Source organism: Meleagris gallopavo, chromosome 4, assembly GCF_000146605.3.
Source record: "Meleagris gallopavo isolate NT-WF06-2002-E0010 breed Aviagen turkey brand Nicholas breeding stock chromosome 4, Turkey_5.1, whole genome shotgun sequence".
NCBI lineage: Eukaryota > Metazoa > Chordata > Aves > Galliformes > Phasianidae > Meleagris > Meleagris gallopavo.
The window spans coordinates 49,323,082-49,350,239 of NC_015014.2; the positions used below are offsets into that span (position 1 = coordinate 49,323,082).

At 38.4% G+C, this 27,158-nt stretch overlaps 1 protein-coding gene across 8 annotated transcripts in view; it reads right to left on the reverse strand.

Moving 5' to 3' along the window:
• Window positions 1–8,811: 8,811 nt before the first annotated feature.
• Window positions 8,812–27,158, reverse strand: part of TBC1D1 (TBC1 domain family member 1) — a 95,438-nt gene continuing 77,091 nt past the window's right edge. For all 8 annotated transcript variants that reach the window (XM_010710295.3, XM_010710296.3, XM_010710294.3 and 5 more), the window contains 7 exons: window positions 26,546–26,707; window positions 25,016–25,174; window positions 20,598–20,842; window positions 20,016–20,175; window positions 15,439–15,608; window positions 12,993–13,163; window positions 8,812–10,866 (listed from right to left, as the gene is read on the reverse strand). In XM_010710295.3, coding sequence (XP_010708597.1) covers window positions 10,666–10,866; window positions 12,993–13,163; window positions 15,439–15,608; window positions 20,016–20,175; window positions 20,598–20,842; window positions 25,016–25,174; window positions 26,546–26,707 — 1,268 coding nt within the window. In that variant the 3' untranslated portion in view covers window positions 8,812–10,665. The remainder of the gene's footprint in view (window positions 10,867–12,992; window positions 13,164–15,438; window positions 15,609–20,015; window positions 20,176–20,597; window positions 20,843–25,015; window positions 25,175–26,545; window positions 26,708–27,158) is intronic.

A 27,158-nucleotide genomic window follows, 5' to 3' on the forward strand; every position in this document is an offset into this window, starting at 1 on the left:
CCTAATAATTACAGCATAAAAGTTTTCATCAGAACTTTTCCAAATCAAAATTACTTATCTTATAGAAAATAGAAACTTTTATTCTTTATTTTTTATTTATTTTTCTCCAAATCAACCAAAATTCCAAAAAGCACTTCTTGGACAAATCTTGTGGCCTCCCTCCACTTCCTTCAGGAGTTCTTGGCAGAGAAGCTCCTTTCAACACAAATGATCTGAAGCAACATTACCATCTAGTGGAGAATCTGATTCACCACTGAAACAAATTCCCTAATACAGAACACAATTTTTCTATGCAACACAAAGTTACACAAATGCATAATTAGGTAGTCAACTGAACATTTGTTTTGAAAATCAATGCCTGAGATCAACTAACTACTTTAGTTTAAGAGGGAAAGGGTCTTGAGTCATAATCAGTAGCATGAAAGCTATGCTAAATGCAGAAATCAATGCAGCATTCTACAGATAGGTTTTAATTCCTTGAGATTTCCAAAAGGAAGCATTGACATTCTGTCAAAGCAGATACCTGGGAAAGAAATAACGGAAAAATGCAACTGTCCTCTATAATACAAGTGTCAACGGTTACGGGCTGGTTTGGTCCGGTTCCGTGACTAGAAAGGTGGAGGGATCCGTGGATCCGCACCCCTGGAAAAGGAAAATAGGGGACCCCAAAATAATTGAAAACAGCGGCAACAATCTGAGGTGAAACAAACTAATTTACTAAATATAGTATCAGCAAAATATAACGAGAGAGAGAGAGAGAGAGTATGTGTCTGAAAGGTGGATCGGCCTCACCACAGCGCTGAGGTGAGAAGTGCAGTCCAGTTGAGCCAATGAAGAAGCGCAGACGTGAAGCACAGGCAAAGAAGAGAACATCAGGTGACCTTGCCAGGAGTTATATCTCCACGCTGACTGCAAAGCCCCCTGGGGAAATGTGGTTGTTCTTCTCCTCCGGACAGGCACCCAGAACTTGAGCATCAGCAGTCAAACCCCCAGTGAATTACATGATGTGATGATGTGGAATACTGATAACCAAAAATCATAAAACCATGACAACAAGTTATGTAAAAATTAGGACCTGCAGTTGATCAATACAAATCAAAGCAAAATCTACATCTTTCAAATTGGTGTATATGGAAATCTGGAGGCAGGCTCAGCCACAGGGCTGCTTCTGGAAATCTCCCTGGGACCCACCAGCTGCACTCCAAACATCCCTCCCTGCAGGCAGGGGGTGTGAGATCTGGCTCTCAGCAGCCTTCACATATGTCAGACACTGGCAGTGGCAGGACTGTCCTGCTGCTCACAGAGCTTCTGCTTCCTGTGCCTGCACCCAGCCCTTCTTACAGCTTCTCCACAGCATTCAGTTTGTTTATCACGTTCCTCTAATGTCCCACCAGCTGTATGCCTTGCACAGCCTGTGGCACAACAATCTGTGCTTCAGCGGGGTCTCTGCTGTGAAGGCCAGTGCTAGGGCCATGCAGTAACATGCATCGTCACCCTTTAAAACTGACTGATCTACACATCATCATCACCCTTCCACATTGTTTTCCAGATGCCACACTTGCTCTGGCACTGTAGCTGAAACAAGTTTGCAGTTGTGGACTCTGAAGGAAGTCAGGCTGGCCCATCAATCTCGTAGCCTAAAAATCTTTTGTTTTGCGCAGTAGTTAACTGCTGGGAAAACTCGCTGTCCTCAGGGAACTCTGACTTTACAAAGCACTTCAGTACCGAAGTAGAAAGTCTGAAACATTGAGGTCAATGAACACTTTGAAATCCACAAGTGGGTAGGGCCAGATCTTCACCTGCTTAGAGACATGCATGCATGCATGAAGAGCCATACCAATAACTTGGTTCAGTCTCCTGCTCTCCTGCTTTTTCTGTCATTTAGAAAAAAACACATCTTATAGCAGCTGATGTCTGCAGGAGGCAGAAGAACTCTGCACAGCGCAGCACTCAGCAGCTTGCGTAACACTGAACAAAAGCATTACAGCACCTCCTTTGCTTAGGGTCACAGTCACTACTTCGCTTTGGAGATTATAGGCTTAGGGCAATAAACGCATTAAAAAATAACCCAGCAAAAACAAAAAAACTTTCCCCAGGGGCAGAGTGTTATCTGAGGCAGGAATAATGAGGCTTCCATCTTCTTCCTGTTGGAAGAGATCATTACATTCCCCCCCAGGAGCAGTCCTTTAGTATCAGGCTATAAAGGAAAAGGAAACAGCAATAACAACAACAACGAGGATTGTGAACTTTTTAAAACCAAATTTCTTCCCTGCCCAACAATAAGGTGCACCAGGGTAATGCTTTACTATGTCTGTGTTTCTTCCCTTATATAGACAGAACATGCTAGGCCTGAGAGACAAAGTCCTCAAAACTTGTGATTAAGGAGAGTTATCATCGGTCTGGGTATGGCAGCTGTTTAACTCCTAAACCTCCTCCAGAAACAGCAGTGTCTACACATTCAGGCTAATTGCCAGAAGCTTCTGCAAAATCCTTTGGGAAGAGATGGTTGGAGAGAAGAAAAAACCACTCATTTCTATTACAGTCACAAAACAGTTTGGACAAATGGCCATATGCATTAGGGCAAGAGTATGAGCTCGGCCTTTTTCGTGGAGCATTCAGCACTAAATTCACAATTCCATCTGACCTCTCACGTGACTTGGTCTCCAAAATCAGGCCAGTTTGGTAGTAAGCAAGAATCTTAGTACAGACTGAATGTCCAGGCAACTTGGGAAGCTAATACAGTTGGTAACTATTGAGTTGCTTACATGTAAATGTTACTTCTACATTTAGAAGCTCAGTTAACAGTCTGGTCTCAGCTCAGTGCTTCATCACTCATGTTGCAGACAGGCTGGAAATATCAGAAACTTGCTGATCACATTGCACAAACTTCCAGTGCAAACTTAGGTGATTCTTGCAAAGTTTGTTAAGAAATCTGCACAGGTTTTGTTCCCAACGATCTTTCTGAAAATACAAGAAAACTTCTCATGACCTTGATTGTTTTAGCATAATGTAGGCTTAAGGAATAATCAGGAACATAGAGAAAACTAGCAGTGGAACTCTGTACACCATTTCAATGCCAGTCTTTTAACAATTAAGAAAAATGGAAGGAGGTGCAGAAGCCAGTCAAAGGCTAGAGAAGTGTTTCGCAATACTAGCGTACTGAGAGTACTTAGTCAAGAGGAAGCCTTGAATTTGACATTATAGCACCCAAAGCATGTCTACCTGGAATGGTGAAGGCCAACACATGTAATCCAAACTTGCTGGGCACAGACAGACTCCAAACAGGGAGTTCTGTTAGTTCTGTTAGAACTGAGTCCAAACTACAGCTAGAACACAAATAAAACATTGATTCTGTTCAAATGAACTACTCACAGGGAAGGCTCAGCATACCTCAGATCATGGACAGCTTATTTTGCATCTACCTATAGAGAACTAGGGAAATGTGCCTTGAGAGAGAAGACAAGGGTCAGGAACTGAAGGGAGGAACTGGGTTTGAAATCATGCATCAGGAATAGGATGTGGTCCAACACACACCATTCCTGATTGAGAAAGCAAGATTCTGATGTGCATAAAAGATTTCAGACTTCCCATACCCTTGGTTTGTCTGGTACAGAAGAGAGTGCTGGTTGCATTACCAACCACTGGGTAGAAACCATACTTGGCAATGAAGACAATGGAGGAGAAAATGTCAAATCTTTTATGAGCTCCTTATTCCAATGGGTGATCTGTCTGATCAGGAAGGACAGCAGTTGTTGGCTTCAGTTTTTCACTCACGCTATCGTGAATGACGCTTTAGAAGAGTCATAATCTCTTGAAGCCTGCTGGATCATCATCTGTTAGTTGTTCAGAAAATACACTTCACCAAAATGCCCAGGAATTGAAGTACAAAGCAGACAAGTACCTGAGTCCCCAGTGATGTACATTTTTCTTCTTGTTTTGTTGGCTTCTGCATTTCATCATGACATGATGGTTAAATGACATGTGAAAACTTGCAGACATTTCATCTTGTGTCTGTATTAGATTTGTATCTAGCTCTAGACTGCAAGAAAGGTGGCAGGGGAATATAGGAGGGACTTGCAAGGGACTACAACACATTCTTTGAGATCACACTGCTACATATTCCTGGAATTTGTAGGCAACACAGCAGTGAGACACTGCATGTTGTTTGCGGGGATCAGAAACTCAAGGTCACACAGAGAGCTTGGGTAAATCCCTGCTGTTAGCTCTTTGCTTCTGAAACTCTCATTTCCTCCTTCTCTCACATACACTTATGTTCCTTTAATCATAGGACTTCCTACTTCTTTTTTAAGTAAAAGCTGACAATCAAAGTTCTTTTCCTTTGTTGAAAGATGAATTTTTACAAAAAGGGAAACAAGGATTTACCATACTTGGGACACAGCAAATAATTACAATGGTTCCACTTAAATGCCCAAATATATCTTTCTTAATTTGTCCACATTTTTAAGCAATTGTTCCTTTATTCTGAACCTATTTAGTAACACCTTGTAAACATTTATCACAGTTAAAATAGCACTCCTTTCTGGAACTGAAATTCTTGGAACAAATCATGAGAGAATCAAAAATGTTGAGGTTTTTTAATGCTAGTAATTTTTGCCTAAGGATTTTCTATGATAGAACACACTGCTTATGTATGCTTGATTTAAGCTAACACAACTTTATTTTTCTTTCTCCATACGAAGCTTGACAACTACCAAAGTACAGATGATAAGGGCTTGCTACGGTACCTTTCACACTAGCGAGGAAGTCTAAACCAGCAGACTTTATAGCTCCTGGCTTTTACATTAAACGACTCCATCATGCAATCCCATTAAATCCTGCAGAAGCTGAGCAAGCCATCTGCAGTTTCTGCAAATAAAACTTCTGTACAGGTTGGATAAAGCACTGACTCAAGTTCCGGCCACCATCCTTAAAGCGACCTATCTTCTCTGCTGATAGAGCTTACCAGCTTAATGACAAAAGTATGAAGCTTTGGTCACGGAGTTTGACAATCCAAAAATAAAATCCAAATTTTGTGTTGAACTTTTTATTGTTGTTAAAGGTGAGGTAGATGGCAGAAACCAAAAAGAGAAGTTTCAAGCAAGCACCTTATGATAATGGGCCAGCATCACGGTGTTCCCCCATTTCAAATCCAGTGAGTTAGTTAATGCACTGTAAAGGCTGCTGTGGATGGAAGCTGTTAAATTGTTATTTAATTGCTGTTTCTAAGCACTATTGAAACTGAAGCTTGTTCTCAGCATGATGAAGCAATCATTGCACCCCAGAAACTTGCCAGAGGCTGTATTAAGGGTATTGGCTGTATATGAGAGTATTTCCATACTATTCCATACTTTTCATTTACCACTCCAGCAGGAAGCAGTCTTTCTTGGCCAGATGACTAGGTTAGGTCTTAGGTGACTTTCTCCACTATCTGAGAAGAACACCACACTCTGTTCACCTGAGCAACCTTGCTAGTACTGAGGCCTGCCTCTGTGCATCCACCATGAATTCCAAAAACTGGAGCTTATCCAGACTGTTTCCACTCTGTTCGGATTCATATTGCCCTTCAGTTCAATGCATATTTGCACTCATAGCCTATTTATGGTATGCCAGGCATCCTACTAGAGATGCAGTTCTTGAAATTATCATGAGTTTATCCTTGTTGGCCTTCTTGACAGTCTATCTCTTTCCATTTTTAATAGCAACTCAGTATTTCCATTGCACAAAGTGACCGTAATGTCACTCCAAATGCTTTCAAATTATTCCTCACTTACATACTGTTAATTATAGCACTAATTTTCCAATTCCAGCATTCACTTTTCCTCTGTATCTGCCTATCACCTCTGTCTTTAATCACTGAAACCAACATTTAAAACTCCTTACTACAAAACACTACACACAATTGTTGCAGCAGGCTGTTAGAATCATAGAATCACTCAGGCTGGAAAAGACCTTAAAGATCATCAAGTCCAACCACAACCTAAAACTCTGAAAAGCAACCACATATCTTTTTTATTTTTTTAAAGTTTGTTTTGGGTATTGTATTTTTTTTTTTAAATATATCCTAAGAGAAAACCAGAAATGCTAAGCTGGAAAGCCCTGCACATACAGCTAATCTTACTGTGAACCTACAGGTTCATGATCTCCAAGTACCAGCCAATGGTCAGCTCTTCAAATTACTCAGTTCTTTGTAATTAATACATGGGAGAAACATGTTGAATCAACTACTGTCTTGCAATTTAACATCTTTGATATTGCAAGACATTTCATTATCTAGAAACAGCATCCTAAACATCAGGATGCTTTTTCAAATATTCCATATAGGAAGGTATTCACTCATCCTATAACAATCTTCTAGCATCTATAGCCCAAAATCTTTTCAAAATCCTTGGAAATGCATGATTCAATTAGAAGAAAAAAAAAAAATCAATTTATACAAAGGCTTAAATAGTATCTTCTGCATAATGAAGAATTACTGGTTCACCTTGAGTTATGCTGAAAAGGCCTACTTTGGGGCACTGAATTCTTGCAGCCTCAGGTTTGTTTAGATAAAAGGAATGCTTTCTGGCATCTGCATAAGCAAATGAGTACCCAGTCATCCACTCTAATTTAGGTTATGTAAAAGTTGGTGGGTGTCAGCAACACATTTGCCTTCTGAAGGCAATGCCTGGGTTGTACCCTGTTGGTTAGCATGGCTGCCAGCACTCTTCTCCCTCCCACGTACCTGTTCTAGTAAAGCTCTTTTGAAGACCAAATTACTTCACAGGGTGTGACACAGTATGAATATTGTACAGCGATCTAAGGTGCCTCTTGCCTCAAGCAATCATGGCATTCATCCAGCTGGAGTCAAAATGTATTCATTTCTTTTTTAGGCACTTTTCTGCTGTCATCAACCTAACATGCAAATGCATTACCCTCTTTGAAAAGATCTGGATCATAGTATTTTGAAATAGACGGGAGACTAATTTGGGTCTTTTTACATAGTGTGACCATTGTGCTATAAGGTCCCCAAGCAAGCTCTAAGAGATCTGGTTTGTTTGCTCAGTGTGCAGTGGCATGCAGAGACACCAAAACAAGCTCAGCCCAGCACCAGATTCAGAAGCAACGCAGACAGCTGGAGCCATGCTCCAGGGCCATGTGTTGGGGAGCAGTAAAGGAGAAGTGAGCCAGGAGCTGAGAGTAAAAACAGGCAGGCAGGAGGAACATCTCACTGGCAAGGGGCTGTTCTGCAGGACTTGAATGGGACCAGCAAGACAGACCAGCAGTCCAGAGCATCAAGGCAAGGCAGGGTGGGTCAAGTCAGGGAGCCAAGTTCATAATTGAGGGTACATGGCCAAGTGCAAGTGTGGCTGCAACACAGTTCTCACTCTAAACAAGGGAAGGTCTGTAAATATGTGCCTTTCATAAGGACCTTTTGACCTTCTCAGTCAGTAGGCACTGCAATATCATTCTCAAATTCTGTATTAAGTAGTAATATCTGGATATAGACAACAGTACAAAATACAAAAATACATCAGACAGCCATAAGCACAGGGAGCCTCCAGTACCTACCACACACTATCACACATGCTAGCTGGAAAGGACAAAGGAGAACAAGGTGACACATTACACCATTTCACAATAGGTCATTCCTCTATGTAGTGCTATTCATTGCTGTAGTTTTATACAGTAGATTCCTCTTTTTTGTTGCACACACTAGCATTAGTTCCTTCCACATTTCAGGCTTACCTCTTTCTGAACTACTGCATTAATGCCATTCACTAGCATGCTGACAGAGCACACCGCTGCCTTTGTCATGCACCTTTGGAAGCCAAGGCTGCACACACAGATGAATTTAGTTCACTTTTCCTTGTTTTTTTTTTCTTTTCCCCTTTTATTTAGAAACTAAGCATTACACCTGGGGATTTTTAACTGTAGAAGAAGAGAGGTGTAGAATACATTGATTGAATCACTTCAACTTGGATCTCCCGGAAACAGATCATTTGTGACTCCTGAGAGTAAGTGGTCAGAGGATTTGCAGAGTTTTCATTTGTATTTTGTTTTTAGAATATTCAATTTGGAGTCAGAAATTACTGTTCAGATGGAAGACAGTATGTGATAACAATTGTTATTATTCAGGCAGCAGGAAATCTAATTTTATATATCCTTGAGGAAGTTCATCATAGCTGGAAAAATATGCAAAAGTGCCTGTGACCAGCTCAGGGCTTGCTAATTACTTATTTCTCATACTTGTGAATGGAAAAACCACAGGTTTTTCTGAAGTTTGGAACTGGGTGAATGGACCTCACCTTCGTCCAGGCTCTTCTACTTTGACTAACTGAACTGGAGAGGCCTGGTAACAAAAATGAAATAAGATGGGGAAAGACATACAGAAACAACATACCATATAGCTGTTTCAGCGTAACCTGCAGAATGACTTCAACTACTGCATCCACATTCAGATCCTGGACTAACACATAGTGCAAACCCCACTTTGACAGGCACCTGTATTTTTAACAAAATTGTATAATTTGTATTCGTAGAAATAGAAAATTCAGTCTCTTATGCAATAAAAACAATCATACGGTAACAAAAGCAAAAAGTTGCTTATTATTAATTTGCCCTTTTGGTGCATTCTGAGAACATTTACTTCAGTTCTTATCCACACTGTGAACTTCTGCAATTACACAGATTCTTGGTAATGGACTAGAAGGAAAAAAAAAGGAATGTTTCCCTGGAGTCAACACTTGCAGCTGCAGGTCTCAAGATTCTGAACTGCCACCCCACAAACTACATTTTTGTTTTCAAATGTAAAAAATAAATTAAAAACATTGATGTAGGCATACATTATTATTATTTTTATTGCTCATTAAAACGTCAGTGTATGAATTATGGCACTATGGTGTAAAAATGCAATGTTACGGAGTGCTCTAACAGTATGAGGTCCATGATAACATGGCTTTAAACATGAAGCATGAGTCCCAGTATGGATTTCCAAATAAAAAGCAAGCCTTTGAGGTAAGTGGATTAATAATAATTAATTTATCTGGAATTTCAATACTAAATGAATACAGAGTGGATTTGCAAGAACGAGTCATATTCAAGACATGACAGAGTGAAACAAAGCGTTCAGAAATTGAATAGAAAATTCTCTTTTTCTTTTTGACCTATACAGAGGTATTTGTTCTGCACAATACATGAATGTTAAACTACAACCATGATGTGTCAAAGGGTCTTGCATGAAGAAAACAGAAAAACAAAACCTTTCCTACATTTCCAGCCAGAAAAACAAACGAACAAAAAACAAACACAACTATGTGCTTTGAAATTTTAAAAATAAGAATAAAAACAATTTAAGTAAAACATCACATCTCTGGGTGATTCTCCACCATGACAACATGCTGATGCATATTAATTCTGTCCTTGGGATTAAACAAACCTACAGTACTATTCTCTAATTCAGAAGCAAACCCATACAACTGGATGGACTGCCATGAATATTATTGCACTTACAGCAGTGGTGCTTCAACTGGCCTGAAAACTACTTTCATTGTATTAAGAAAATGATATATATATTTTTTAAAATGTGTATTCTTACTCAAAAGAGGCACTGTAAAAAGAATGGTGCCCTAATTCAAACAGCCATAACCTTTACAAAGCAGTTTAAGCATCTCTGGCACAACATGAAGCTCTCAAAAAGCCTCCAACACTTACAAAAAAGTCTTAAAGAATAACATTTCCCAGAGGACTGGTGGGCAGAGTACCAAAGAAAGGAAAAATGGAGAGGGGCGTTAGTTTCCCTACGAAATGATGTCTTACATCACACAGCAGATCAGAAATAAATAAAATGAAACTTAAGAGTCCAAATATAAATCCTTGGGTAGTACTGCAAGAGTTACAGGCTTCATGAAACCAATGTCAGTGTATTTTGTCAAGCACAACACAGTTACTATATACAGTATGTATGTTTATCAGGTAATGCCAACAACACACTAATGGATGTTAAACAAAAATATATTAAAACAAGATACTTATAAAAACAGATGGCAACCCCCTAATGACACATCGTTACATACTATGAAGTCCAGCTCTCTGGAGTCCAATAGATTGACATCTGCAAGCATCAAGAAACAGTTATCCAAGGTGTAAACAGCATAATTAACAGAACTGAGTCAAGCTGCAGGGGAATTAGACTGTGAAAAATATCTCAAGTCCAATCATAAAACTCTCTGCAAGTGTTACCACTGCATAGCTGCAGCAAGGCAACCATCAATTTGAAGGTTTTACACTGCCATATTTTTTTCAAAGGAGCTTCTAAAGGATGTGCTATTTAGCATGGTGTTTATGAACACAAACTATGTAACAAACATAAAGCACTTGGGTTTAGAAGCACTTATGGAAGAATAAGATCTTGACATCTTTACAGTGCATTGTGCACACACTAGTAGGTTTCTCCTGTGTATTATGACATGTCATCTTGCTGTGCAGAGCACTTCTATGTACTAAGAAGAAAGACTCCTCCCCAGGAAACCTGTTTCTGATTTGGACAGCCACAACGCCTCTATCTCACTTTGCTACAGTAAGGCATGTACAATGAAGATGACAATGTCATATCTCCACGGATGGACAAAAAGACCCAGTTCTTCCCTTTGTTTTTGCTCTGCTTCTCTGCTCTGTGACAACTGCAGATCAGTCAGCATCCAGGTGCTCTTGTCTAGTAAGCAGAGGCTTCTCATTTGTATCACCAGTCTTTTTCTGCATCTCTTCCACTGCCTTCTGCAAAGCTGTTCGTTCCTGCTCAAGATTGAGAATTGACTCCTTCAATTTGCCTTCATTAGTCAATAAAAGCTCTACTGTGGCTTCAAGGTTTTGGATCTTTCCATTAGCCACCTTGGACAGAAAGAAGGGAGGAAAAAAGGGAAAGAAAAAAAAGAAAAAAAAAAGGAAATTAATATCTGACTAAATATCTTCCAAAGTGAAGGAAAACTATAAAGGTAAAATCCAAGCATGAATGTGATTAGACCTGTGTATTTTAGATGGCTACTAGAGCGTTCTCTGTAACAAGACACTTCCCTCTCTCAACTTGATTGCTTTGGATCACAATTAAGCATAGATTCTAAGGTGATGTAGGTCAAATCAGAAAGTTAATGATGTTTTTAATTTACATACCAATGAATGGCAGATTACGATAAGCCTCTGTATGGGTCAATTGTGAGACATTTTTGACCAACCATGTTTGATGAATTCCAAATTATTTGCAAAGCAAAGACAACTTAGCCTGTTAGATGTATCCCATTTAATCTCAGCACCGAGTCCAACAAATGCTGGATTTGGAGCAAAGGGGAAGGTGAGGATTTAGTCTGATACATAAATGGACAACAAATCTTGATAAATTCCTGTTGCTGTGCATTCCTGATTCTCCTTCAAGAGGCTGGAGACAGGGACATTCTAATTCACATGAAACAAAATACTAGATCATTTCAATTCCTTGCGTGAGATCTGTGGCTAAATTTTTTGACAAAAGCAGAGATCTGTTTGGAAGTTTCATCACTGAGTAATGTTTGCAGACAAAAGCACTGGATGGTCTCTGCTTTAAGTTATTTCCCTTTCTGAGGAGTTCATTGCCCTTCATATATAACTATGAAAGGTTAACAAGTTCAGCCTTTAGGAACAGAATATTGACAAATCATGACCCACATGTTTTGGTCATATTTTTTGCTCAGATCTGCAATAGGTCATCTTTCACTACTGGAAAGGAAGGCAAATGAGGCCCACCTCCAAGACAAAGGGGCTGCAACACTACAGATAATCAAGTTTCCCCACTCTGATGTTAGGTGCTGAGTTGCCAGCACTGAAGTGGAGATGACCTTTGTAAAAACAAACAAAAACCACTTAGGACTGCAAAGCCTTCAGGTATGGGAGCAGGGTGGAAAATCCCCTGCCGCAGCCACCTATACATCTCATCTTGAATCTGACACCAAAAATCCTTTTCTCCTCCGTCTCCTACATTCAACAATTTCTTCATCTATGTGCCTGAAGCTTTACAAAAATGTGCTGCAGAGCAGTTTCCCTTACGTCTGCAAGATTTATCTTACAACCTGTAACAGTTTCAGATCTCGCATGGTCAGAATTTACATTTTAAGAAGATTTTTGTTAAGAGAGTTTCCTCTAGGTCTGCGCAGTTGGCTAGCCTTAGTCACTGTATACAATAAGCTACCCATGCCTGAGAAATCTATACTCCTTTCACCTATGAATTTATGGAGTCAATGGTGTTGACAATAATCAAGAGCTTTGAAACTGTTAGTAGAACATATGAGCTGTTTTTTAACCTTGAAGTCCCTTTTTTCCATCAAATTAACTGCATGATCAGAAGATTTATAACAAATATTCTGTTATAAAGCAATCAGAAAGCAGTTAAACAAAGGAAAAGCCCTACAGACCTACAGAGACCAGGTGGTGTACTGCCAAAGGCTGTGGATTGAATGGGCACAGAACACATACTAAACATTATTATTTCACATATTATGTAAGTCATGTGAATAACAGTTTTTCAACAAATAAAGAAAACCAACAACCACCCCCCCCGTTTTTGCAAGAAAGGCCGTATCTTTACAGATAACATAAGCCACAGATGACGCAGCTCTAATTCGTGACAAGGGCATTAGCTTTTCATTTTCAATAGGCAGCTGTAATAAAGCAGTGACTGAAAAATGTAAAAATGAAGTTGCAAAAGCACCATGTATATTTTTAATCATCTCCTACAGCTATGATTTTAATTACAAGAGGAGTGCAATGATTCAATTTCTCACTAATCGCAAGCATGTGCTCTGTTCACTGTTCTAAGAATTATTTCTGCATTTAAGCTTTAAATGCTAAACCAAATAAAACCACAAGTTGCTAAGCTTTTAAGTCACTAGACCAAACACCAATCTCTTCTGTGCCTTACTGTAGGATGGTCTCTTCTGAAAAAAAAAAACCTAGATAAATAAGAAAGTTAATATGAATATAAGTTGTACCTGCAGTTCTTCCAGGAGTTCAAAGTTCTGTTTGCGCAAGCTACTGTTTGCCTTTTCTAACTTATCCAGTCTCTGATTGTCATTCAAAGATGAATCTATAAGCTCATCCTGAAGCACATGGTATTCAACTTCATAAGCTTGCAGCTGCTTGGCAATATCCATTTCAAACACCTGTTGTATATGAAAACATTATTAGGTGCTATGCAGATCAAAACTATAGCTCATTTGATGCCTTCAAACCCACAGATCAACACATGGGTATTGAATTGTTGCATTAAAAAAAAAAAGACAATTCTTGGCATTAGCATTTCCTACTCTGGAGATGGCAAGATTGAGCCAAACACTGGCACTGAATCTGGATTCAATTTAAAGCTTTGGTACTGATTCAGTGCTTCAGCAAAATCACTTACATTGAAGCTTTCAAGAAGTGCAGAATTTATATGGCACTCCCTTTCCTAGCTTGCAAATTTCATGCATCTGAGTTTGGCATGAACTCTCACAGACATTAGATGAGGAATTAGATGCATTTCCAGAAAGTGCAGTCCAAATTCTTGGGCCACGTACAAGTCTAACAGTTTTCCTGTAGCACAGCATCAAATGAAAACCAGCAGACACTGCTAGGCTTATTTATGGTTTACTGAGAGACTGAAAGAAGATGAAATTATCTATCCTTACACAAAGACACTTCATTTAAACATTATGTAATGTCAAGGTAGATTGTTATTGTTAACTATTAATCACTGACATGAGTGTCAATGTTATAAGTGAGCATTAAGAAAACGTTCTACTTTAAAAGCAGATAAAGAAACTGAGGCGCACAGAGAAACCTGAAGGAAAACAAATCAAAAACCAACTAATTATCTCCTTTGGCACCAGCGAAAAAGCAGCTAAATGAAAAGGACAAATGGCCAATTACAGAACATAGAAGAAACAAACGTAAAGGTGATTTTAAAATGCATCTTGAAAATAGCTCAAGATTAGAAACCCATGACTTATTATTTACTTTTAAACCTCTTGTAATTTATTTATCCTAGAAATAAGTAAAAAAAAAATCTTAAATATCTGATGAAATATCAATAATTATTTCTTATTTTATGCACTGCATTCCTACACATTACTTATAGTTAAATAAACCATCAGGATTATGAAATGTTCATAACACTTGTTATATACGCTATTAAAAATAATCTCAAGTAGTTGTATAGCAGAAGAAATACAAATCCAAACACTGAGCACAGAGTTTTAATCTGGGTTTGGCTACACATATGGAACGCTAATTTTCTGTATGATCTGAACATTTCTGGAGAGAAAACACTACTGAAATTTGAAAAAAAAACAAAAAAAACAAAGTGCAATTCAGCAGGGAAACTGTTAGTTCCTCTCATTGCCTTTACCACTTCCAGCCTTTCTGCTTTTGAGAAGGGAGGGAAATCCCTGTCATCATATCCAGAGCATCAAATCTGAAAGGGGTGAAAAATGAGGCAAATCAAAAGCTTGATTTGAAAGCTAACTAACTGAAGGCAAGCTGTGGCACGTACGCTGAAGGCCAGGTTGCAGAAGGGGTAAGGAGCTGTATATGGACTGCAGTGCACGTCAACCTGCCACTCTCTTTAAAGGCAGACCTAATCAAAGAATGAGAATGGCTCTGCCTTGTACTCACTTCTGCCTGCCCACTTTTAAATTTAGAGCAGTCAGAAATGCCTGAACAGAGCATCTTGCCATCCTCCTGCTCAAAGCCAGTGGCTTCCTACAGGTCACCTGAGCACTCTGAGTTTTTGTAGAGTTGTGCACTTTGGGCTTTAAGCCTGGTAGATAACATATACTTCTGTTTACCCCCTAGAAATCTCCCACTTTCTTTCCCCTTTTGTTTCAATTCACATTTATATAGTTTTGGAGCCATCTGCTAGCTTGGCAATATTGCATAATTCTCCCAGTCTGCTATTTAAAAAAAAAAAAAAAAGGCTCTAGAATTCCCAGTTTGTGCTGTCTATAATCACTGTCTACAATAGGAAGCCATACCCCCCTAGGTTCTTCAGGGTGAAATAAGAAACCACTGCTGCAACATACCAAGACAGCACCATAAAAGCCAGAATAGACAGAGTCTAGAGGAAGGCCTCTAGTTCTGTAAAACCCAAGTCAACATTTTTAAAGCTCATATAAGTCAACTTCTGCACTTGAAATTAGATTTGGAAAGCAATATTATTTGGAGACCCCAAACTCTCAATTTCATTAAATGCTTCATAAAGTGACCATAACCAGTGCATATATATAAGAATACAGGGGTACAATACAACTCATACATTTTTCAGCATCTTCAGAACTACAATTAGAGAATTTTTCTCAGCTGGAAGTAACACAGAACACTGCTGTGAATTTTCTGCCAAGAATTTGTTAAAAAGAATATTATTTCTTTGCATATTACTCATACATTCAAATTATTTCATACCTGACTAATCGTCTTTTCCATCTGTACCAAACCCAAGTTGGGGAGAGTGTTTTTAATAAAATCAACAATAGTTTCTAGGTTCTCATGCTGCAGAATCAAGGGCTTGTGGCTTCCCAAAAGGCTTAAGGCCACTTTAAATATAGCCTCTGATCCCTGAAGGAACAGCATATCTGTGAAAACAAAGAAAAAATAGAGCACATAAGTAAGCCCATCTTTTGACAAGAATTTTAAAACAATAAAATGTCCAAGAATAACAATTTCTCCTAAGGGTGATCTGGAGGCTAGATATACTCTGCTGGACATGTACATTTATTACTGAGGCTGTGGTCTTAGATTTCTTGCAGAATCCCAACTAAGACTGTGAATGCACTCTTGACTAGCATAATCAATTAAATAATTTGTTCAGGGAGTTTTCATCCAACAAATCCAACTCAAATTCAAGCAAAGAACACAAAATAAGTCAGGTAGTCAAGTTTGGCAGTTTCACTGCTTTTTGTGCACTTAGTAGCTTCGTGGGCTTTTTTCTTTTGAGATGTTTGTGGGAATAAAGAAATAAAATACGAACTGTGGAATTTACTGCTAAGTCTGCAGCTCTGAAGTTAAATGGATCTCTGTACTCAGTGCCATTTCAGATCCTAAGAGAGCAGACAGAAACTAATTCCAAAGACACAACTGAAGATTTGAAGCTCTGTTTTCTGATCTGATGGATAAAGCTACAAAACCTCAGTAAGACAGCGTTAAGGCATGTGTAGATAAATGCACATTTTCCAGCAGCATCAAGTTTCATGTGCATGTGCTTATTTTTAGAAGGTGTCTCAACCACTTACATTAATATTCTAACAGTTACAGGAATAAGTACCCTGAAATCTTAGTAATACAGCTTAAGCGTTAACATTGCAGGTGGCCCTGCAGTGACAGCACCCTGGCATACATTCAAGCACAATGAAGCCACAGTACATAGTGACCTTTCAATGCAACTTCCTTTCCTTTCTTTTCCTTTACAAACTTCCTATGTCTTTAAAGAGGCAAGATATAGAAGACTGCAATCAAAGCATTAGACAAGAAACAAACCCATCTGACTCCACCAGTTCACAGTATAAACAGCGTTGTCCTGCATCTGACTTTCCTGCTACTGGAATTCAGAATCTTCTATTGGTTTTATTTAAAGATTCATTATGAGCCAAAATATATAACATACGAAATAGTACTGGTGGATACATCTTTATTATGCTTTACTTTCATTAGATTCTGTTCAGAATTGTTTAAAGCTTTACAGATAATTAAAAAATAAAATTCAGTTTTTATATTTGACTCATAAAACAGTTCTTCTAGTTAACCTCTTTCTTGCCCACTGCTTTTACTTGTAAGGAAAAGGAAGATAACAGTTTTATTCTGAATTTCCTATACTTGTTTTTATTTAGAAAGGGCTTTTCTCCTGATCTTTCCCTTCCTTGTATTTGAAGCTGCAAATGAAGTAGCTGAGAATCACAAAGTAAGACGATAACACAACATACTGTGTACCTTCACGATTTAAAAAATTAAAGAAAAGAAACATACGTGATAATGGAAATGACTGCTAGCAAAATCACAGGTTTCTCTGATGTAGTAAATAACATATGAAAACACTAACTGCATTCTTCATAAAAGCAATTTTTTTTCTTTCCAAATTTGTATCAGAATGAAATTTCAACCCACTACCCTGCTCGTTCACATTGAAGATGTTGAAACACTAAGTCATTTCACTTCTCTTTCTCACTGGTTGAGAAAGAAAAGTACAATCAATAACTAATCATAAGCCTTGCACTCTGTTGCTACTCATTCTAGAAGTTGCATAAAATTTTTCATCTAATTCAATGTAAGGCAGGAATGATTGGAAAGGGATAACAGAAGGAATCTGCTTCAACTGTCCAATGAAACTGGAAATTATGGGAAAACGTTTTATAAGGAAAGCTGCATGTTTTGACACAGAATGCTAGAAAACAGCTAAGAAACACAAAGAGAAAACAGAGCAGAGAATAGTGTATTTGTGATTCAGCACCTGCCCCACAAAGAGTTTAACTCAAGGTGACCTGTAAGTTGTTAACAAATGTCTGTATGAGCTGAGCTGGTAATACAGAGCTGAAATCTTTCTCTCATTTAAAATAGAAAGTACTTAACAAAGACCCATTTGTTATCCACTCCCCACACTTCCTGTTCAGTGGGCTGCCAGCCAACGCCAGCACAGTGAAGGTACCAAATTAATGTCAGCGTCACTGGCAGCCTAGAGGATTTAAAATTTAAGTTTTATCTATAATCTTGGAATAAAATAAACATTACTTTTACCAAAGTCTCCTCTTTAAATAGGTTAATATGGTATTAAATAATACATCTTTGTTATGCTGTACTTTCATTAGATTGAGCACAGGAGAAGTGTTGAAAGTTGTACAGATAATTAAAAAGTAAAAAGCAGCTTTTCTGTTTGACTCATAAAACTGTCCTTAGATTAACCTCTTTATAGCCCATTGCTCTTACATGCTTCTTGTGAAGGGCTTGAAAAATATGCTTTATAAAAAGACAAAAGAAGTATTCTGTAACAATTGTATAAGTAGTGGCAGGGTTTCAAACATCAAGCGTTCAAAGAACACGTTACAAAATGGCAGTATGCTCTAAGTTTTCATGGCCTACAGACAAGTTACTCTGACATTAAAAGGAAACATTAAGCTCAAGAGGTCGAATCAGTGTGCAATGAAAATGTACCTAAGCTCTTCAAAAGTCTCTGAATACAGGAGTCAGAACTGGCTGGATCCTAATTTGCCTTAATGCTCATAGCAGCCACTAATAAAGTGACAGCTTTAGTTTTTTTCAGGTTTACAGTTGTTTGTTTCAGTCTTTAACATGGATGAAGATGAGATTTTACTTTCTAATGTAAAATAATGTCCACCACTCTATTTACATAATTCCAGTAAACACCATTTCAAGAAAGACATTCCTACATACTTTCAGACATTAAAAACCTGCAACTGTTGGTCATGCTGTCCTTCCTCTCCAACAAACATCTGAGATTTAGGTGACAGTTTAAATCACATAAGCTTTCTGTTCTTGACCTATAGAGATCGTGCATCTTTACCTTCTATTCTAATGCAAAATCTTGCTTTTGAAAGCTCTGAAAGGCAGAAATCCAAATATACTAGATAAACAAAGCACTTTTATAATCTTCATTGCAGTCAACAGCCCAACTCAAAGACTGTTACTGTCATGTACAGTACTGTGATAGATTAAGAATAACTGAAAGGTGAACTGATGATAATTTCAGTATGTGACACTTGCATACAACAATTCATTTAATGCTTAAAGATCATTATTGACAGATAGGTTAACTTCCATTGACAGCTATCTACTTTGAACTTTCACAAAATAAAAATAAATAAAATTAAAAATGAATGAAAAAATAAGGCAAAATGCTATTTCTGTTTTCCCTGGAGATAAGATGCTAATGATAGGACATGTCGTTCTATTTAGTGTATATTATCCTTATCACTGTGATTTCTTTTAACACTACTTGTAGCATGACCAGAAACAGGACTGGATTGCTGTTGGCTCATCTCAGAATCTGCATTTATTATTTTTTATTGTGGTAAATGATATTGTAACTTTCAAAGACATTCAAGTGTCAACAATAATCACTGTGTAGTTACATCTCTTAAGTGAGACTAAGGAAAAGGCAAAAAAATTCCTATTAGAAGACAGAAAACAGAAGGAGAGTTCCAATCTGTCCTGCTTATCGTGGTAGATACAGTGCCACATAATGCAATGGAGAAACAAAAAACTAAAAAGAAAATAAAGCGCTTTCTCAATACCAATTACTCTATAAAATTCATTGATAAGAAAGCATCAAGGTGAAATCCTCATGTGAATTTATTAAAAAAAATAAAAATAGATCACTACTTCTACAGATTCCAAATAATAGTAGCAGAAGTAACCTCAGAGCCTAAACATTGTGTGCTTCATAATATTTACCAGGTTCTGCAAAGTAAGGAGATCATCCTTCAGGCTAGAAGTTTAAGGATAACCAACAGGAGTTTAAAAGCTCTATGCTTCTGCAGAATAAATCCATTATTAAACTCTAAGAGTCATCTCTGTGTATGTTTCAGAAACATAACCTTCAAAATCATTTTCCAGTTACAGCATTGGAGACAGTGACAATGGAATAAATGGATACATTTCTCAGATGATGCCTTGTGTACATCTCTTTTCAGCTTGCAACTAAAGTAACTCTGGGCATGTAAGCGGTATTGTCATGTCACTATGCTTTAATGGTAACAAATCTAACATTCTCTCTACAGGTGATTTACAGGGTGGAAAAAGCTAGCAATGAGAATGAAATGTGAGACTGTTTGGAACTGTTGTATGTTCTCTCTTCTATTTTACTGCAAACACAACATGCTTCATAGGACAACTTTCTATTGATGAACAGTAGTACAAAACAAAAGTAATACTCCTGGATGTCTGGAACAGGTTGGGTGATACACTGTTCCTCATAGCAGGATTCCAAATACAAGATGTCAAGAAGAATATATTGAAATTTTATGAAGAATTACCAAATACTCTTGCGACAAATCCAAGGGGAAACTGTGAGGCAAACATGGTGAGAAACCAGGGAGCAGCATAGAGGCTGGGGCCAATCTCATGTTCCTCAAGGTGGTTATAGAGGTCTCGATGGTAGTCATGAAGAAGTCGGGACAGTTGGTACATCTGGATCTGCACAAAGAAGAAAGACTAAAGCTAAATATGGTGTAACAGCTAAGTCCACACTTCATCATCTTACTAAAAACAGGGAAACATATTTGTCAGGTGATGTTTGGACTGATGTTCGCGAAGAAAAGAAATACTCAGAAATATCCACATAGAACACCAAGGATGGGTCACCCATGAGCCTACAACAGACTCATTTAAACCTCAGAAACAACATAACAGAATTCTTGCTGATTATAGCTTTCATAGATTTTCCAGTAGCTTATTTTAGTTTGAAACTACTACACTTAAAACAATTCATTATTTTTCCAGATCATCACCTTCATTTTTGAATTTAAGATCAAGTCCAGACATTGACAATGCTATATCTATATTGTTTTTTGTCACTTATCATCAGTATTCTTGTATTAGAAAAATAGAAATCATACCTGTAGAATTGTCATGTCAGGACGATACTGTTTTCTTAGTCCCACATCGAACATGAGAAACTTCAGCATTTTAAAAGCATCTTCTTCACTCATATGAAGTAGTAGAACTCCTGCTACAAAACTAAGTCCCTGGCAATATCCTACTTCCTGGTCTAGAAGGGAATAGGCCTTCAAAATATTGTAGAGTGACAGCTGCCCAGCTCCCAGCTGTGCTGAGAAGTACGGATGTGTTGGAAACGTGCGTCCTGTGAACATAGTTAAGGTTATGTTAAAAAATAGAAACAACAACAAAAACAAAACAAAAGATAACCAACCAAACCAAAAAAATCAGACTGTAGCCTTTCATCCCAGAAAAGCTCCAGTATCCACCTGTGGTGCCATTCAGAAACTGAATGCACAGTCCTGCGCAATCTGCTCTAGAGTAGGGCACTGGACCAAATGAACTCAAGAGGTCCCTTCCAGCCTCAGTCACTCTGTGATATTGCAGTTCTGCAAGAACATTTAACAGCCTCAATTTTACAGATATTTTTGAAAATGTTTCCAGAAGACAGTATTTTTTTTTTTTAACCTCGTCTGCCCCTATCAGATTTCCCTTGCTACATACCTGAACTGAGAAGAAATTTGAATATGCCTCTTGTTCTGGTATTAAGTGGAGCATGTTCTTCAGTTGCCCACTTGTTAAATACCACCCCACCCCTTAGCTCCTGGAATGCTGTTGCGCTGCCTAGATAACATCGGAGCTCCCATTTCAATGAACAAAGCCTGGGGCAGAGTCCTTCTGCCATCTGGTAGCTGCTGTGGCCTGTCACACACCACCCCAGCTTGCAACTTCTGACCAGCCTCCCTAGGCCAGGCCCTATCACATAACTCAATGCTGGTGAAGCAAAGTTTTTAGCTTCCACTTGTACTGGGAACTTTCATTCCTTTGCCTCCTCTGCCACAACGAGGAGTTATTGCAGCACAGTATAAAGACAGATCTGTGCTGCCTTACTCACATGGTAAGGTGCCTTTCAAACAAGTCACAAAGAAAAAACACACCTTGAGCAAGAATAGAAATGCTAAGAAATTCACAAAGCATTAAATAGAGGGATGAAAGTGCTAAACTCACAAGCAGATTCATTTCTGAGTGCCCTGGCTCTAACTTACCCACAAATTCTAACTTTTACTTAGGAGTAAGCAATTTCTGGTTTTGCTGAAAAGAGGCTGAAATCAACTCTGGTACCTCAAGAGTGCTGCTATCTACTACTTTATTTCTAGCCTATAATAAAACAAAATACAATTTTCTACTGTGTTCAGTGAACACCCAGTGATGAGTACAGCAATTTCCTATGCTGATACCATTTGCATTTCAGTTTACTCTGACCTGGCAAAAAAATAAATCACTTACTGAACAAAAACTTAGCATTCAGAACCCAAAATCCCCACTGATTGCAGCAGATATGGCCAGAGAAGGAAACAGACAGAAAAAAAAAAAAAAAGCGCCATAGAACTGTGCCTCTGCTCTTGTGCATGTAGTAAAGCAGCACAGTAACAACATAAACTGGGGCAGGACAGTGGCTGCTGTACTTTAAATCTGCATCTCAACGCTCCTCATTCTCAGGAAGCAGTATTTACATATGAAAACACATCAGTTCAACTGCTTAGTTCAACTAAGCCAAGCAATACTTATACAGCTTAGCATCTTACTGCGTTAACAAGACATTTCGGGCTTAATTTGGGAAAGCTTTTAAAATATTATAACCACAGGTAGCAAGAATATCAGTTCTTCTATCCAGGGAGAAGTGCAACATTCAGACAGATTCTTGAGGATCTATTTAAAAAGAAACAATTCTGATAGCCTGAAGAAACAGAAGCCAAAATGCAAATTCCTTTTAGTGCACAGCACTACTCTATTTCAATGTGTGTGTCACCAAAGCTTTCAGCTTCCTAGTTCAATCTTACCGAAATAACAGGAGCCCATCCTTCCCCACACAACTGGGCTAGCAAATAGCTCCCCCACAAAAACAGTACTTTGCAGGAAAACAACCATGCACTGTCACTGATTTGCACACAGTCACTTGTCTCTACCAGCAGAGCCCAGGAGAGAAAGTCTTTGTGTGAGAGAAAGAGCTAAGTAGTATTTGTGTGTATAACCAGACAGAAAACAGGAACAGCTTGCTGAGCCAGCCCCAGGCTGTGGTAATAAACTCACCCTCAGGCTGCTGCCTGTGCTTCCTGCTGTCCGTTATCCCACTTCTCTCCCCAAATGACACCAGAGTGTCATCTCTGGTGTGCAACGGACTCTGCTCTACTCAGCCCACTCACTGATTCAGCACAGAACTGTTCACCCCTTACTATGGCACCTCAATGTGACAGAATCCCAACATATTATGTTGCCAGGGGGGTATGAAACCACATACGCTGACTAATAGGTACTTGCTAGCAAATGACCTGTGATTGCACATAAGTATCTATCACAAAAACAAAACAAAACAAAAAAAACAACAAAAAACCCAAATGTGTCTACGTGTCTGGCATTGTGCAATCCAGGGGAATTCCTAGAATCTTGTGACCAAGTCTGGAGGGAAACAACACCTGCATGCACTGGCAGTCACCTATTCCCAGCTGGCCACTTAAGGCCCCATGGAGTGTCACACCTTTCCCAGTGCCACTCCTAAGCCTGGCAAGTTGGTCAAATATAGAGAAGTGAAGGCGATGTCAATTGTCACTGTCCCCACCTTAGCCTACACCAGTTATAGAACTGCATCTGTTCTGCCAGATTTCGTTTTGTATGCAGTGACTTCATATTTCAACTTATTTTACCAAAAATTGCAAAACACATCTGAAAGAGGAAGAAAATATTCTCATGTACTTTGTAAAGCTTAGTTCACCATCTAAACTCAAGAAATCTTCTCACAGTTCAGTACATGTGGAAAACTGTCTGCATATAATGTTATTAAGAAGTAGGTGTTTCTGAACATTCTTGAGAATAAATGACCTCTCACCAGGCAGTTCTTCCACCTGACAGAAAGGGTATATGACCTTACTTGCAACTGAAATATTATTTGAATACAGAAGTATGACAGAATAACTGTTTGATGCCTTTAGAGAAAAAGGCATCTGTGCACAGATCTTCTATAATTTTTATCATCCTATTACATGATATTATGTTGCAGTACATAGATTTCCCAATGACAGCTTTTTCATAGTAAATTCATTTATTCAAACTTAATTATTGCTCCATGTAGCCCCTCAGACTCAAACCACAAACCCTGTAACACAACACTTTGTAAACTCTATCATGCTCTGGAAGAAAAGATTACTTCTTTCATTTAATTTGAAAGAGCTGTTATGAACACAGTAGACCACCTACTCACATGCAAGTGATGGCATCCTCATGGAAAAACACTTGTTTTTTTGTTGTCTTGGTTTCCAAGAAAATAAACTGAATTGAAATATCCAAGGGAGAAGAGAACAGTATCTATCTATCTATTATGTATGCACATACATCTCCATGACCATATATTCAAATGAATAGCCTATGGATTAGCTGTAAAAATGTCCAATTCAGCCATACACTATTGAGGTGTTATTAATTTGCATCAGATGAGTTTCTTTCAAGCACAAATATTTTTGCAAAGGTAAATGTTAGACATGTGAACATATGGAGTCAACAACAGCATAATTTTGAACAATTACTGTCACATTCGAAATTCTTTAATGACTGCAGGAGAGTACACAGAATTCTTAACCCAGCTGAGGAGCAGCCATGCTAGTCTGCTGCTTGGGGGCATAGATCTGTCTGAAACCCACCTACAAGACACTTAAATTTAAAGCCTTGGTTCCTAATCACTCTCTACTACACTCAGTGGAGAACAGCATGTGTGCCTCCACAGACCGATTCATCGTCCTAAATTAGGAGCAAGTTGCTGCTTGAAGTTAGGCAGTGGGAACATCCTGCTGAGATGCCTTAAAAAGAGCTTTTGAGCTCTTCATAATTGTTTTAATACAAGTAAAAATACCAGCTACTATCATCTATCCACTGAAAGTAAAACTTCTGTGTTATTTCAAGTAAGGGTATTTAAGAGAGACAGTAAATGCCGGGTATCACAAATGAATAGCACTTGTTGTTCTGCACTTAAATCTGCACTTAAATACTGACTTACTTTCTTGAGGATTTCTATTCCACTAATCTGTGGAGTTCACCATTAATATCTGTAATACAGATCTAGTCCCTAATTACTGCATGTTGCAAAGGCCCTCTGTGCTTGAAACACACATTTCACATTTTCCTATTGGCATCAAGTAATAGTTTGCATTTAGATCAGACTAAAAGCATTTCTTAGCAACAACCCATTATTAAGTGCTGAGAGTATTTTAATACATTACCTTCTTTTATTTCTCTTCCAGAAATCAGAATCCCCTCCAGCTGTACTTACCTAGGTCAATAAGTATTGCATGTTGTTGGGAAGTTAGTTGTTTAAGGAGTTCTTTATAAGGTGTGTCCTTTGGTTGTTGTTTATTTGGAAACTGATGTTTAAGATGATATTGCTCTGCTAGAAACTTCCAGATCTCCCCACGGTGGTGACGTGGTACTCCTGAGAAGAAGGTCATTAAAGCTGTAATTTCCAGTGGTTCAGCTACCACTGACCTAACAGAATTGAGGAACTTAAGCAAGCAGATCCCTATCTGCTAGATCTCTATCTGCTACCTCCAACAGACCATAGATCAAACTACTGTCATTCTTGTACTTCCTTCACAAACAGAAGAAACCAGCAATGTAACAGGAGAGATTTAAGGTGGAAACAGGGTGAGCTGCCTAAAGTCTAAGGTTAGCACTTATAACCAGTCTAGAACTACTAGAGGAGGCAGCAAATACTGTATTACTGATCTCTAAAAAGCTAGATGCTTATCACCCATTTTCCACACTAAAGCACACGATAAAGCTTTGCAATAGGAGTAATTAACATTTTCTCAATAAAACACTGACGCTATTATTGGCTGTAAATTTTAGGAAGCTAGAATGCACACACAGAAAAGTATAAATGCGCACTTTTTGCCTATCTGCATTGCTTACTCAAGTTATTTTTAACAGTTTTCATCTAAACTAGAACTTGCAAAATTGAATTTAAATGCATTTTTCGTTTTTGCTTATATATGAAATTTGACAAAATTTGGCTCTAAAAACATGGTTTTGCTACAGTTAGGCTATACAGAGATGTCTGTAGCATTAAAAACCATGGGTAACTTACCCATCTACAGGCTACTTGAATCTACTGGTAACAATCCTTTAAACAGGGATTTATTTACTTATGTTGCATCACTCCAAGTTCAAGTGCCGGTTAGAACACTAACACAGGCCAGAATCATCAGACTATCAACAGAAACCAAATTTTTCTCATGTTCACATAACAACAGGACAGAACCCTCTATCTGTATGAAATGAAGAATAACTATGGCAATGAGCTGTGGTAAAAAGCAGTTCTAGAGAGAGAGCAATGTTCACTGTTTGTATGTCCGTGTACTACCATAGCTGGAACTCAGGATTTCCAGCTAACAATGCAGACAGCTTCTTCAATCTTTACACTGTCATGTATTTGGCATTATCTAGGCTTACTTCTTTAATTACAACTTTCTATTTACAAAATTGGGTTGCAATTACTGTAATACATAGAGGTACTTTGCACCTCTCATACAGGAAAAGTTTTCATTAAAACAAAAGAAAAACAACAAACAACACCCAGTCTATTAACACCAGTAATACAAGTGCAGCTAACACTGAAAGGAAACAGTGCATAACAACATGCTCGTGTGTAACCATGAAAATACTGCACATTATTACTCATGCAGTCAGCAGCCTGAGAAACATCTCTAGTAAGAACCTGTTTAGAAGGAGTGGTTAAGAAGTCACCCTATTCCTTTTCAGTTTGCATGCATTTCAAGAACACAAAATAACAAACAGTGCTTACCTTGCCCAACAGCAGAGTGTATTTTTTCCACATCAAATTTAATCTTTGACCTTCCAGGTGTACTCAACATTTTCTCCCAAATCAGAGTTACCTCTTTCAAGCACGGTGTGATTTCTTCATAGTCAAGCTTCAGACGTCTGTTCTGCAAATTATTTTCTGAGGCTGGGAAACAATATCGTAAGTGCACCAATTAACATTGATTAATACTTGTAAAATTGATTAATTCACTTACAACTTTACCAAACAAACAGTTACTGTGCAATCTACCTAAAATTGAGGCCTCTTAATTGTCAAAATTGGTGTGACTGTGCTGTGGGTTGGTGTTTGGGTTTTTGTTTGTTTGTTAAGGTGTTACATGCAACTACATGTATTAACAGTGTTTGACAAGTTAAATGAAGCTCCTTACAGCTTGTCAGCTAACAGCACAATAATCTGTTTTGCAAGTACTGTTTCACTGGCTGCACTGTTCATTCAGCAGCTACCCAGGACGTGTTCCTTTCTCCAAAGTGTCCACTGCACACCTGGGGCCATCACGTTTGCCAACACTTCCCTCATTCATTCACTAGCTAGCTTCAGACATGTGCATCTTAGTGAATTTCTGCTAGTTTTACAA